Source organism: Pinus tabuliformis, chromosome 2_2, assembly GCF_031772625.1.
Source record: "Pinus tabuliformis cultivar Carrire ecotype Pingquan chromosome 2_2, CPIR1, whole genome shotgun sequence".
NCBI lineage: Eukaryota > Viridiplantae > Streptophyta > Pinopsida > Pinales > Pinaceae > Pinus > Pinus tabuliformis.
In genome coordinates, this window is record NC_142300.1 from 954,866,752 (window position 1) to 954,882,313 (window position 15,562).

The following is a 15,562-nucleotide window of genomic DNA, read 5'->3' on the forward strand; positions in this document are numbered from 1 at the left end:
TCAATCCCTTTTATGTATTCCTCCATATTAAAAAGATACTTGCTCCAATTAGATTCATTTGCAATATTTACAGCAAATCCTTGAAGCCTTTCAAGATCATATGGTATTGTTCCATTAAAATTATTGTTGGATAAATCCAACAAAAACAAGCTGGTGAGGTTTGTGATCCATTGAGGAATACTACCATGAAGATTATTATAACTCATGCTTAAAACTCCCAAGTTACCCAGATTTGCAAGGGTGGAAGGAAGCTCACCTGTAAATCCACACTTCCTTAAATTCAATATTACAAGCTGGGTGCAATTAGCAAAGGATGAGGTTAGAGTCCCAGAGAAATTGTTAGAATGAGCCGAGAAAATAGTTAAAGAAGTTGAATTATAAGTGCACATAGTAGGAATAGGTCCCTCCAAATTGTTTTCTGATAAATCTAATATTTGAAGTGAAACTAAGTTGTTAATATTATTAGGAATCTTTCCAATAAAATTGTTTGAACTTAAATTTAAGAAATTCAAGGAATGGAGTTCTCCTATAGCTCTTGGAATTGTCCCTTTGAGGAGGTTGTTTGAGAAATCTAAATGTTCAAGCTTCTTTAAACGGGCAATGGTTTTAGGAATAAGACCTGTGAATTTATTTTCAGATAGGTATAGTTTGATCAAATTATTCAAATTGAAAATGCCTTTAGAGTTGCTATGGCTAAGTTTGTTATCGGAAATATCTAATCTGTATATGTTAACCAAATTGGCAATACCTTCCGGTATGGTAGCGAGTTGGTTACCAGAGAGATCCAAGTACCTCAACTGGGTCAAATTGGTAATGTCCTCACATATGTGAGTCAGTCCACATTCAGAAAGCTCTAAGTAGGTTAATTTGGTCAAATTGGCAATGGAATTAGGTATCCTCCCTGTGAGGTTAAAACTAAGAGACAAAGTGGAGAGGGGAAGTCTAAATATTTCAGAGGGAATAGAACCGGAAATACTACGACCAGAAATGGATAGATATGAAAGTTGTGTCAAATTACCCAATTCACATGGAATTCCGCCTGAGAAATAGTTGCTTTCTAGACCCAGCCACTGTAGCTTCTGTAGCATGCCCAACTCTACTGGAATAGGACCACTGAACATATTGCCATCGAGGTCCAGGTACTTCAGTTTCTGCAGCTTGTGCAACTCGATTGGAATAGGACCGCTGAGCTTATTGTCAGAGAGGTACAGGGACTCTAGTTGCTGTAACAAGCCCAATTCCATTGGAATAGGACCACAGAGCTCATTGGCGCTGAGATCCAGTGTTTGTAGTGCTTTAAGGTGGCCAAACTCGGCCGGAATTCCTCCAGTGAAATCATTAGAAGAAAGATCCATGGTGCGCAAATTATGGAGCTTGCCAAACTCGGCCGGAATTCCTCCAGTGAACTGATTATGAGAAAGATCCACGGTGCGCAGATTATGGAGCTTGCCAAACTCGGCCGGAATTCCTCCAGTGAAATCATTACCAGAAAGATCCACGGTGCGCAGATTATGGAGCTTGCCAAACTCGGCCGGAATTCCTCCAGTGAAACGATTACCATAAAGATCCACGGCGCGCAGATTATGGAGCTTGCCAAACTCGGCCAAAATTCCTCCAGTGAAATGATTAAAAGAAAGATCCACGGTGCACAGATTATGGAGCTTGCCAAACTTGGCCGGAATTCCTCCACTGAAAGCATTACTAGAAAGATCCATGGTGCGCAGATTATGGAACTTGCCAAACTCGGCCGGAATTCCTCCAGTGAAATCATTACGAAAAAGATCCACGGTGCGCAGATTATGGAGCTTGCCAAACTCGGCCGGAATTCCTCCAGTGAATCCATTATAAGAAATATTGAATGTGCGCAATGATGAGAGGTTGCCAACAAACGATGAAACTGTACCTTCCAATGATCCATTAAAGAGGTGAATGGCGGCCACCGTTTTGGTTCGTGGTTTGCAGCGAATACCGAACCAGGAGCACATCTTGTCGGAGTTTTCCGCCGTCCAGTTGGACAGTAGGCCAAATGGATCCTCTGTCACGGCATTTCTGAACGACAAGAGCGCATGGAGGTCGCTTTTATCGTGGGCGTCCGTTGAAGATAAATTAAATTCACGTTCCTCCACCATGCGTTCAGAATCAGAATGACCCACCGGAAGCCACGGGAATCCAGCGGCCATGTGCTTATAAGAAGCAGCATCGGGAAGATGCGTTGCCGCAGGCAGAGGGGCAGCCATGATGCAAAGCAGCACTAATAACGATATCACAAACAGAAGATCCATTTCTCTCTCTACCACCAAAATCTCTCTCACAACCCATGAATTGTATGTTGTACATGCATCTGTATATATACACACGGCGGTTCTGATAATGGAGGATCCGTGTAAGTCCCGGTGAAGATCCGGAACGATTGGTGGGGCCGTGTAAGTAGGTATCAATCAATTCACTCGTGGAGCGTGAGCCTCACGGTGGCCATGGGTCTTTTTCTTTTTAGCAAGATAAAAATTAAATAATTGTATTTATATTTAATTGATGATTAGAAAGTAGTTTAAAAGCACTTAAAGTGAGGTTGAGTATAATAATGCTCATAATGGAGGATCCTTGTTAAGTCACGGTGAAGATGCGGAGAATCCATGTTAAGTCACGGATATATTAAGTGTGACGGTGGCCATTGTTCTTCCTCGCAAAGAGAACTGAAAAAAAATGAAGCCTTATGCTTATCAGTGATCTTCCAGAAAAGTATTTATGTGGAGTTCATAGGTTTTAATCACATCTCACTTAAAATTTAAGCGAAAATTATCTATATTCAAAAATATTTATTTATTATTATATTATATATTAATGTATTTAATTATATTATTAATTAATTATCTCATAATAACTTTGGCTAAAATGTTATATAGATATTTCCTAATTTTAAAATAACAACTAAATGAAAATTAAATCTATGTTAAATAAATAATAAAAAATAATTTATCATTTAATATTTATATTAATCATTATGATTTAATTTATAAATATATAAATTAAATCAAAGAATAAAATGTTATACATATGTTTTAAAATTTTAAAGTTAAATTAAATGAAAATTAAATCTGTAGGGAATAAATAAGAGAAATTAATTTATTATTTAATAATTTTATTTATCATTATCATTTAATTTATATATTTAAAAAAAATTAAAGATAATTATTTAAGTGACTAAATTTTTTCAATTTATCAGACTTGCAAAATTTAATAAGTTGAATATTAAGTATTTTTTTAATAAAAATAATAATTAAAACTGTTATATTTCTAGGCTATTTTCATACCTAGTTATTTGTATGTTATTATCAATTCACGCGCACAATTAATTCACCAGTACAAAGCAACTTAACACATGTGTTAACTTAAAAATTAAAAATTCTATATTTTAAGAATATTATATTTTATAAATTGGATTGTTTTAGTTGTACATTTTACATTATTTATATATATAAGATGTTTCTGCAATTTCACAATGTGCATTAGTTGATGAAAAATCTATATTTAAAAAATTATATATATAATATCTTTCCGCAATTTCACAATGTGCATTAGTTCACCAAAATTCTATATTTTAAAAAAAATGTCTTTTTAAATTGCATAGTTTTAATTATACATTTTATTTGTAATTTCACAATATGAATTAGTTCAAGTTTAAATATGTATGGTTAAATATTTGAGATAAGTATATAATATTTTATAGTTTTTTTATTTTGTTTAAATGCTTTTTGGTATAAATTGAATTATCAGATTTTAAAGTAATTTTAATATTTTAAATATGTATGCTTAAATATGTGAGATAAGCATATAATATTTTATAGTTTTTAATTTGTTTAAATGCTTTTTGGTATAAATTGAATTATCAGATTTTAAAGTAATTTTAATATTTTATTTACATTAAAAAAAATATTTAAGTAATATTTATTATTAAAAATATATATGTTTTTTAAAAGAAGTTAGAATTTCAAATTTAAAAGGATTAGAATACATACACTTTTATAAATTTTGGAAGTTAATTTTCTAGAGTCTTATACACCAATTTGATGTAAATAAATAATTACATTGAATAATATCCTTTACTTTTTTCTAAAATTAACTCACAACTTTTTAACTTTTACCATTTTCCTTTTTATTTACTTATGTCAATTTTTTCACAACTTTATAACTCTCACCATCCTTCTTTTTACTAATTCTCTCATGCCAATTCACATAGAATTTGAAAAATCACTGATATTTTATTTTTATCATAAAGTCAAGTCAATTGTTAGAAGAAAAATGCCTTCGTTTTCTCAATACCTACTTGGCCCTTTACCCCATTTATCCAAGTCAATATACCAATTTCCTTGCAATTGCATTGCAATTTACTCCGCCATTTTTTTCATTTGACCTACTCTCTTATTCCAAGTCACATGGAATTTTGAAAAATCATTGATATTTCATTATAAAAAAACCACTTAATTTTATCATCTCTAAAAGTAAAGTCAAGGCAAACAACTAAAATGGTTAGAAAACACTTGGAAAATAGAATAGCCTATTTATTTTTTATTTTTTATAAATAGATAAAGAAACTTGCATTCACCTCTTCTTTACACACATTTCTATGCAATTCCAATACAATTTCTTCATTGAATTTTAATTTTACCTAATATACATTTGGATGGACATTGAAAAACTATTCACATTTTCTTGAAAAAATAAAAACTTCTAAATTTTATCATGTCATAAATTCAAGCACATAAAAACAATTATCATGTTTTGGAAATTATTGAAACAATAATTTATTTTTCTTTTAGAAAAAAAATCTTTCTAGCTTATGCCCATTCATGTCAAATCAATACACCCATTTCTATGGTCTGCATTACAATTTCATCCAAAAAAAAAATTATTTTACCTACTTTCTCACACCAATTCACATAATCTTTGAAAAGACATTGATATTTTCATGATCTAGAGAAACTGTCCATTTTATCATCCCATAAAGTCAAGTTAATAAAAACAACTCACATGGAAAAATACTCCCTTTTTCTTCTTAATTTATTAATTAAAAAAAAATTCCCCAATTTCTTCTTAACCCTATATCCCATTCTTATTAAAATTAATACATCTATTTTTGTGTCACGATCTACTAACGTATATAAAAAAAATTTTTAAATCACTTCCTGGTCCCAACTACTTTATCATTCATACATATGGTTTAATCCTATATATGTATAAAGACGTGCATTGTGTTAAATGTTCACGGGTGTTGTTGACTGTAAGTGCTCTCCCTCTTATACGGTTTATGGTCCATATGGCAACCTTAACACATTTGGTTATATTAGTGTCAACTCCCGTCATCGGTGCCAGCCCATGCACGGAGCCTCTCTTACCTTACCTACCCGCTCCAAGTCGCAGACCTACCGTGCTGAGGCCACATGAAACTTGGGATAATGTGCTAGGGTTTACGCGCCAGTTGATGGACGGTGAGGATGGTAAGAGGAGATCCAAGGGTCCAGATTCAACTAAGGGTTTACTGATGGTTTATAAGCCGCTGAGCTATTTTTCCGCTGCCATTTGCACATTTCTCCGCATGGTGGAGTCTGTTCAGCTCGGCGGTGGCCCTTTTGCTGCAGCTACCGGCTCTGCGACACTTCCTTCAGGTAATGTTAAACCCTATACCAAGACCGCCGACTGTATTACTCTTCTGTGATTGTTTTGAGGTTATAAATAGAGTCTTCATGGTGTTCTGCGGTCATATTATTTCATGTGTATAGTGTATTGAACTAATCCCCTGCTTTCACTGTGCTAGGGACTGGTTCCACTGCGTCGAGGGTTTGCTACGATACCGTAGCCATTCAACAATGGTAGACTACCGTGGCTTCTCCAGGTATTTACCCATCGCTGTTTAAGCATGAACTGATTTTCGGGTTGAAGGGTGAAAGATATTTTGTGAGTGCTGTATGGAATCGGTTCTAAGAGATGAAGGAATCCCTTACCAAGGTTTTCCTTAATGCTTCAGGGTTATATTTCCGGCAAACCCTGGTTCGAATGTGGTCGGCCCTTCCATGCCGGTACCAGCGTTCTCAAGGTCTTTATTCCTATGTTACTAGATGTTTGGTGTCACGCCAAGTCCTGATTGTATTTACATGCTAAGGGTCACTATCTCATGGCAGGAACCCTTCGATTTACGGTCCATAGGCTGACATTCTGACTATCTCCTCATAATACTGGATTTTAAACTGATGTCTGTAATTTTATGCGAACATGGTCGCTCTAGATTTTTGTTTAATACACAGCCGATATTCATAAGGTTTCGGTTAATATAGAGTCATCTGTTCGTCCATGGAATACTATATGCTCATTAATTCACTTACAGTTCTTGGAATCTTTCCTGTGTATTTTGCTATGCGTATTGCATCGTACCACAATCATATTTGAGCTCGAAGAAATTCACTGTTTACCAATGTTTGTTTAGGGTTTATTGAACAGTCCTGTAATATTCAAGAGTCTTGTCCCTAGGACAATGGCCGTATGGTTGTGTCTCTACTGCGGGAGTTCTTTTATCCGGAAGCATCATGCTACCTTATGGATATTGGTATCGACCCATACTCTGAGCACATGCATCTAGGTTATGGCATACAGTTAATAATTCCTTCTGCAATGGCATGTATTTACTATTCAAACTTATGTAAATATTCATGGTTTCGAGCTTAACGTATTTCTTCATCAGAAAGGAAACCCCTGTTTCCAAGTTTATGCTATATTCTTTCTGTGAATATAACCTCTGTTTCCGATTATGCTTATAATATTTATATTAACGCAACCTCCATTTCAGGTTTATGTTTAGAGACCTTGTTTTGATACAACCTCTGTTCCAAGTTTATGCTGATAGACTTTGTGTTAATATAACTTCTGTTTCGAATAAATGTAAAGTGTATTCTGGGTATTGAGAGGATTAACTCCTCGGTTACCGCTTCGTTATACATTATGACAACAGGGTTATTTTAGTTTCTTATTATGGATATTTTAGAATCGCCCAGATTCATTTGTTTTCCCGGATAGTCCCCGGCTATCGTGGTGCAGAGAGTTCTTCCGCTGTTACACAACTTGATATGCACTTATTTTATGCATTTCCATTCACACAGTACTATTTCTAGAACTGCTTTAGTTTCCTATGTTTATAACATATTCACAGTTGCTATGCAGATGCGTGCATTCATTTCTATCCTGTTAATAAACATCGATTTACATATGCCTACCTCGCAATGTCTATATTTATATCAGATAATGTCTATATCAGATAGACTGTAAGCACCATTCCAGTACTTATAACATGTATCAGTTTTCCTATATTTACCTGTAATGTTTACAGTGGACAGTCTCTGTTTCCTTGCTTAATAACTAGCACTAGCATATTCTTAGCACTGATTATTGACAGTAACCTTACTTTTACTTTTATAAGCAACAGAGAACTGGTTTTCATTTCCTTCTAATTTTCTAATACATAGATTAAGGAAAAGACTAAATCTGGTGATTAATTCGTACCTGGTTCGCCAGCTACAGAAGTTAATGTTCCAAATGTTCACCTGTAGTCATATGATTGCTCTTATCCACCCAGCCATTGTTGTGGGGAAAAGTATCCGACTCAGATGACCCTATCCCTACTCTAAAGGTGACAGTCTTTAGCAACAACTGAAAGTAAAGCTTTGATATTTTCCTTTATGAAGGTACAGAGAGAAGGAAGAAAAGATTAACCAACCTGGTGTCTTTCGCTTAGTCGATCCTTATCCTCTCTCTTTGTCTCTTGTTCCCAGCTCCTTGCTCTCTTGGCTGGTCCAGCTACACACAGATCCTGCACAAAACAAGAGAGGAAACTACAAGATACATGTACTCATAACTGATGCATGGATTAGAGTGAATCAAATATACAAGTAAATACAATACATCAATGCAATACAAGTATATAGGAGAACATGCAAAACTTTATTGATAGAAGTAACAGGGTTCTGAGAAGGTTACAACCATTGATGGCTCCAATCCAGCAGCACCTCCCCAGCAGCAAGAACTCTCCTCTTCACCTCTAGTAAAACAATCACCCAATAGCTCTAACTGTAAACCAACAACACCTCCTTGCTTTACACAAAATTCCAGCCTCCATAGACCTCATAGAAGAGCTCTATATATAGGAGAGAAGAAGAGAGGATGAGTCAGCTTGAGACTGACATGAAGCTGCCTTGTGTCCTCTCCCTCTTCAGTTAAACTTCAGTTCTTGAGTCCACTTGGAGATCCTTGCTTACACATGGTGATCAAGTACCTCTTACTCATCACAGGGCGAATCTCATGAACCAAGTGTCAGTTTGGAAGCTTCCTGGGCAATTGACACCTTGCAGAATGACTGTGCCACTTGGCCAATCTCGCCCAGCGCAGGTAGCCTTCATTAATCTTGACTTCCAGCGCAGGTACAAGGAGGAACAGTTGCATTCCAGCGCAGAAGCTCAGTGGAGCAGCTGACATGATCCAAAAATAGCCTGTTTTGAAGTGTTTTCAGGTGGAGAACTGATTGGAAGTGCTGTTGTTTGATGACCTTGTTCTTTTAGGGGTAAGAACAACATGTTTAGGGACTGAGGATCCCTGTAATTATTGACATTTCATGCTCCATGATGCGAGGCACAAAAATGTCTATAACAGCCATGAGATCCATTAATTCACTGGATTCTCCCCCCGAGCTGTCCTGCAGGCCTGCAGCCCTCAGCAAGACTCCAACACCTCAGTGCCTAGGTTATCTGGTCCTCACCAGACGTAACCCTTTTCCTTTGTTTTCCTTTCACTCAGAATTTTTCCTCTCCCTCTCTGTCCCAACAGAACCGGGATACTTTCCCTCCCAGGACTTTTCCTGGCTGAGGGTTAGTTTTCCTTTTCAGTTTTCATAACTGTTTCTTTATCCAACTCCTCCCTTAGGAGACTGCCAGCATTTATCAAAATATCTTCCATTTATAAATAACCAAAAATAATATCTTTTAACAATATTAGTTAGTAGTTCACACTAATTTCTACCATGGTAACTTTTATCATTACAAGATTTTACGGGGTCATTACATCTTCCCCCCCTGGGATTGGACATCGTCCCGATGTCTATTCCCATTAAATAAGTCCGGGTACACTCTCCTTATAAGCTCCTCGTCTTCCCAAGTGGCCTCCTCTGGCCCGTAGTGCTGCCACAACACTTTAATTTGGGTAATAACCCGTTTCCGCAGCCGCACTTCTCTCCGGTCGAGAATGCTCTGTGGTTCGACCAGAACCTCGCCTTCCGGTTCGACCTGCAGACAATCAATATCCTTAATCAGTCCTCCATTAAGTATATTGACACATATAATCAACGAGGTTAATTCTTACCCGAACATCTTGCCATTGGATCACATGTTTGGGATCATATACATATTTCTTTAGGACAGAGACGTGAAACACGTTGTGAATTCTAATATGGCTTGGCAAGGCAAGCTGGTAGGCCACTGGCCCCACTCTAGCCAAGATCTGAAAAGGTCCAAAGTATCGAGGGGCCAGCTTGGCGCACCCACTCCATTGCAGTGTGCTCCTTCTGGGTTGAATCCTCACAAACACATGGTCACCAACCTTATACTCTGTGAATCTTCTTTTCCTGTCCGCGAAGCTTTTCTGTCTGTCTTGTGCAGCCTTTAAGTTTGCACGCACTCTTTTCACCATATCTTCCATGTCTTTAAGCATTTCCGGCCCCAAACTCAGCTTGTCCTCAGGTCCACCCCAACTTGAGGGTGTGCAGCACTTTCGCCCATACAGGACCTCAAAGGGACTTAGCTGGGTTGAGGTGTGATACCCATTGTTGTAAGAAAATTCGACCAGATGCAAATACTATTCCCATCGACTTGGTTTTAGCATCACATTCGCCCTCAACATGTCTTCCAATACCTGATTAACTCGCTCAGTTTGACCATCGGTCTGCGGGTGATAGGCCGTGCTAAAGTTCAACTGAGTACCCAACTCAGCAAACAATGTTCTCCAGAAGGTGGAAGTGAATTTCACATCACGGTCTCATATAATTACCTTTGGCAACCCATGCAACCGGAACACATTTTGCATAAAGAGATGAGCAATTTGTACTGCCCTGAAAGTGGACTGCATAGGTATAAAGTGCGCTGCTTTACTCAATTTATCAACCACTACCATGATAGAATCGTTGCCCTTCTTTGTTCGTGGAAACCCGATTACGAAATCCATGGAAATGGTTTCCCATTTCCATTCCGGAATAGGCAAAGGTTGTAACAGTCCTGCTGGATGTTAATGTTCAGCCTTAATTTGTTGGCATTCCAAACACCGCGCCAAGTACTCAACTACCTGTTTCTTCATTCCTGGCCAGTAATACTCTTTCTTGAGCGCCGTGACCATCTTTTGGTACCATGGGTGGCCAGTGCAGTGGCTGATGTGGAACTCATCTAGAATCAACCTCTTAAGGTCATTTGAATCAGGTACATACAATTTCTTATTAAAACACAGCATTCCCGCACTATCTAGTGTATAGCCTTGATGTAATCTTTCATTAACAGATTGCTGTACTTGCTGTTTTAAGTGCTGGTATTCATAATCATGACTTTCTGCTGCTTTTATTTGTTCAACCAGCGAACTCCACCACTTGCTGATTGAAAGTTCATATAAACAATTAACCTTTCGACTTAATGCATCTGCCACCCGGTTTTCTTTGCCCTTTAAATGCTTTATTTCAAAGTCAAACTCACTTAGAAAATCTGCCCAACGGCCCTGTCTCACATTCAAGGTAGGTTGGATGAAGTAATGCATCAAACTGTGATGATCTGTTAACAACAGAAACTTCCTCCCAAGGAGGTAATGTCGCCACATTTTCAGCGCATGAATAACAACAGTTAATTCTAAATCGTAAGCAGAGTATCTCTGCTCATGCTCTTTTAGTTTCCTTGATTCATACGCTATTACTTTTCCTTCCTGCATCAATACTCCTCCCACACCTTCCTTGCTTGCATCGGTGCACACCACGTAATCCTTATTAGGATCAGCTATCCTCAGGATGGGTGCAGTGGTGAGTAAGTGTTTCAAGCGGTCAAAGCTCTGCTGACATTCTGGTGTCCACCTAAATGCCTTCCCTTTTTTCTGCAATGAAGTAATATGATAGGCTATCCTAGAAAATCCTTCCACAAACCTCCGGTAATAGCCGGCTAACCCCATAAAGGATCTGATATCAGCAACGTCTTTGGGTATGGGCCACTCCATAATAGATTTTATCTTCTCAGGGTCGACTGCAATTCCTTCTTTAGTAATCACGTGGCCCAAATATTGAATTTCCTCCTTGAAGAAATCACATTTCCTGAACTTAGCGTATAGCTGATGTTCTCGAAGAGTTTGTAACACCAACCTCAGGTGCTCCTCGTGTTCCTGCTGGGAACGAGAATATATCAAAATGTCGTCGATGAATATCAGTACAAACTTGTCCAGAAACCTGTGAAACACGCTGTTCATCATACACATAAAGGTAGCAGGTGCATTGGTCAAACCGAAAGGTAGCACTACAAATTCGTAGTGTCCATAGCGTGTCCTGAAGGCAGTTTTGGCAATGTCTTCTTCTTTAATTCGGATTTGATGATAACCAGATCGCAGATCGATCTTAGAAAACACTGTTGCTCCCTTCACTTGATCGAAGAGTTCGTCAATCCGAGGCAAGGGGTACTTGTTCTTAACCGTGAGCTTGTTCAGCTGACGATAGTCTATACACATACAGAGGGTCCCATCTTTCTTTTTGACAAATAGCACCGGAGCTCCCCACGGTGACACGCTGGGGCGAATATAATTCTTTTCTAGCAGCTCTTGTAGTTGCATTTTCAATTCTGTCAATTCAGGTACACTCATCCGGTACGGTGCTCGTGACATCGGTGCTGCTCCTGGTATCAACTCTATTGTGAAATCTATATCCCGTTTCGGGGGTAATCCTGGTACTTCTTCAGGAAATACATCCATAAATTCTTGCACTACTGGAATATTGTCCACTGCAGCTGTTTTGTTTTTCTGGTCTGCATACCCAACTTGAATAGCATAAATCTGGCACTTTTTCCTGAGGCATTTAGCCAGATGGGAGGCAGTGATAGGCCGGATTTGTACAGGGTGTTTAATCCCTTGTAATTCTTGCTGCTGTCCTACGTCATCCTTGTAATAAATGGTTTTGGTTTTGCAGTTCACCAACGACCAATGCTTTTCCAACCAATCCATACCAATGAGAATGTCATAGGAACCCAAAGGAAGCACATTCAAGTTTGCTGTCATTGACTGTCCAGCTATGCTAAAAGGACAGTTATTTATTTTGGCCAAAACTCTTCTTTTAGCTCCTGTGGCTAGCTGTACCAGCCATGGGTTTTTGAATTTTTCGGAAGATAGTTTACAATGTTCAACTACTTTTGGACTAATATAACTTAAGGTAGCCCCTGGGTCAATAAGACCAGTTATGGAGAGATTGGAAATTTTACCTTCAAATTCTACCATGCTTGGCTGGTATTCCGCTTGACGGTCCTCCAGTGCCGCGTTAATTCTTGGCATGCTGCGCGCCACTTCTCCAACGGTCGATGCTTCTTGGATCTGAGATATCTGATCCCCTCCCTTACGCTGAGGGAAATTCTTTACATAGTGGGGGCCTCCACAACCCCAGCATTAGACTGGAGGTCTGACCCCTCCTTCAAGGTCTGATCTGGCAGGTGGTTCACCAATTCTGCTCTCACTAGGTTTAGTCCGAAAGGTACTCTTGGCTATATTTCTGCCCATCTGTCCTTTACCAGCAATCTTGCTGCTATTACCACGACTTCCCTTGCTGTTACCAGCAATTCTGTTGCTTTTTCTATCATTCCACCTTTTATTTGAAGTGTCTCCTTTCTGCTTGTTTTGTTGATAACAGATTCTTGCCTTACGAATCGCCTCGTCCATTGTCCTGGGATTATCGAACTCAATACGTTCTCTTATATAGGCTGGTAAACTTCTTACAAACCTCTGCACCTTGGCCTTCTCCTCCTTGATATATGGTACATATCGAAGCAAGGAGTTAAAACGGTTGATGAACTCGTCCATGGATTGCTGTCCCAGTCGCAAATCATGGAACTCCCGTGCCTTCTCATCGTAGAAACGTTCAGTTAGATATCTCTCCTTGAAGTACTTCTGGAACTTTTCCCAAGTTATGTTCTGCTCGCTTACTCCTTTTACAATTTTGATTTCCTCCCACCACAGGGTTGCCTTGCCTTGTAGCTGGAAGATGGCCAGCCGCGCCTTCAAATTTGGGTCATATTCATATAACTGGAAGTACTTGTTAATGTTAATTAACCAAGCCTCTGCAGCTTCCTCCTGCTCTCCGTCAAAATGTGGAGGCTTAATTTTCCGGAATTCTCCTTGTAACTCCATTCTCTGTCTCTTTGGCGTCTGCTATTCCACTACATTGTCGGAATGATCTTCCTTTTCCTCTGAGAATTCAGGTGCGTAATTCCGCTCTTCAGTTGCCCTTTGCTGTTCTGTACTAGGATTGGCTAAGGGTGGGTTTTGTCTTTCTGATAGGCTCTTTAATATTCTCTCTTGTTCCACTGTCAGTCGCGCGTTGTCTTATCGCAGACGCACCATTTCATCTTTCAATTCTTGAACAGTTTGCAGTATTGCTAAATTGGTACTGCGCGTCTCTGCACCTAGCTGTATCCATAGTTCTGGATTTTCCCGAGGAACGCCATCTGCTCCCTGCATTCCCTCCATCTTCACTAGTGACTGTTATTGTCTTGCTGTCTCTATTTTAGTTCCTAATTAATAGATAGAAACCAATTAGCTGAATTTAATTCTTTCTCATACATATATTATAAAATAAATCTCATGCAGCTGGAAGTACTGCTCCAGAGGCCACAGATTTGAAACCTCGGCTCTGATACCACATTGTCACGATCTACCAACGTATATAATTTTTTTTTTTAAATCACTTCCTGGTCCCAACTACTTTATCATTCATACATATGGTTTAATCCTATATATGTATAAAGACGTGCATTGTGTTAAATGTTCACGGGTGTTGTTGACTGTAAGTGCTCTCCCTCTTATACGGTTTATGGTCCATATGGCAACCTTAACACATTTGGTTATATTAGTGTCAACTCCCGTCATCGGTGCCAGCCCATGCACAGAGCCTCTCTTACCTTACCTACCCGCTCCAGGTGGCAGACCTACCGTGCTGAGGCCACGTGAAACTTGGGATAATGTGCTAGGGTTTACGCGCCAGTTGATGGACGGTGAGGATGGTAAGAGGAGATCCAAGGGTCCGGATTCAACTAAGGGTTTACTGATGGTTTATAAGCCGCTGAGCTATTTTTCCGCTGCCATTTGCACATTTCTCCGCATGGTGGAGTCTGTTCAGCTCGGTGGTGGCCCTTTTGCTGCAGCTACCGGCTCTGCGACACTTCCTTCAGGTAATGTTAAACCCTATACCAAGACCGCCGACTGTATTACTCTTCTGTGATTGTTTTGAGGTTATAAATAGAGTCTTCATGGTGTTCTGCGGTCATATTATTTCATGTGTATAGTGTATTGAACTAATCCCCTGCTTTCACTATGCTAGGGACTGGTTCCACTGCGTCGAGGGTTTGCTATGATACCGTAGCCATTCAACAATGGTAGACTACCGTGGCTTCTCCAGGTATTTACCCATCGCTGTTTAAGCATGAACTGATTTTCGGGTTGAAGGGTGAAAGATAGTTTGTGAGTGCTGTATGGAATCGGTTCTAAGAGATGAAGGAATCCCTTACCAAGGTTTTCCTTAATGCTTCAGGGTTATATTTCCGGCAAACCCTGGTTCGAATGTGGTCGGCCCTTCCATGCCGGTACCAGCGTTCTCAAGGTCTTTATTCCTATGTTACTAGATGTTTGGTGTCACGCCAAGTCCTGATTGTATTTACATGCTAAGGGTCACTATCTCATGGCAGGAACCCTTCGATTTACGGTCCATAGGCTGACATTCTGACTATCTCCTCATAATGCTGGATTTTAAACTGATGTGTGTAATTTTATGCGAACATGGTCACTCTGGATTTTTGTTTAATACACAGCCGATATTCATAAGGTTTCGGTTAATATAGAGTCATCTGTTCGTCCATGGAATACTATATGCTCATTAATTCACTTACAGTTCTTGGAATATTTCCTGTGTATTTTGCTATGCGTATTGCATCGTACCACAGTCATATTTGAGCTCGAAGAAATTCACTGTTTACCAATGTTTGTTTAGGGTTTATTGAACAGTCCTGTAATATTCAAGAGTCTTGTCCCTAGGACAATGGCCGTATGGTTGTGTCTCTACTGCGGGAGTTCTTTTATCCGGAAGCATCATGCTACCTTATGGATATTGGTATCGACCCATACTCTGAGCACATGCATCTAGGTTATGGCATACAGTTAATAATTCCTTCTGCAATGGAATGTATTTACTGTTCAAACTTATGTAAATATTCATGGTTTCGAGCTTAACGTATTTCTTCATCAGAAAGGAAACCCC

The 15,562-nt window shown here is 38.9% G+C and overlaps 1 protein-coding gene and 1 long non-coding RNA gene across 2 annotated transcripts; both read left to right on the plus strand.

Moving 5' to 3' along the window:
* The first annotated feature begins 5,524 nt into the window (after positions 1-5,524).
* On the plus strand, positions 5,525-6,521 carry LOC149196381 (uncharacterized). The gene is made up of 3 exons (XR_016254125.1): positions 5,525-5,663; positions 5,813-5,890; positions 6,023-6,521. It is a non-coding gene; the product is annotated as an uncharacterized LOC149196381 (long non-coding RNA).
* Positions 6,522-14,131: 7,610 nt separating this feature from the next.
* Positions 14,132-15,040, plus strand: LOC149196382 (uncharacterized). Its single transcript, XM_089408268.1, has 3 exons — positions 14,132-14,480; positions 14,630-14,707; positions 14,840-15,040. Exons 1-2 carry the CDS (start codon positions 14,132-14,134, stop codon positions 14,686-14,688), a joined length of 408 nt encoding a protein of 135 aa, XP_089264394.1. The 3' UTR covers positions 14,689-14,707; positions 14,840-15,040.
* The last annotated feature ends 522 nt before the right edge of the window (positions 15,041-15,562 follow it).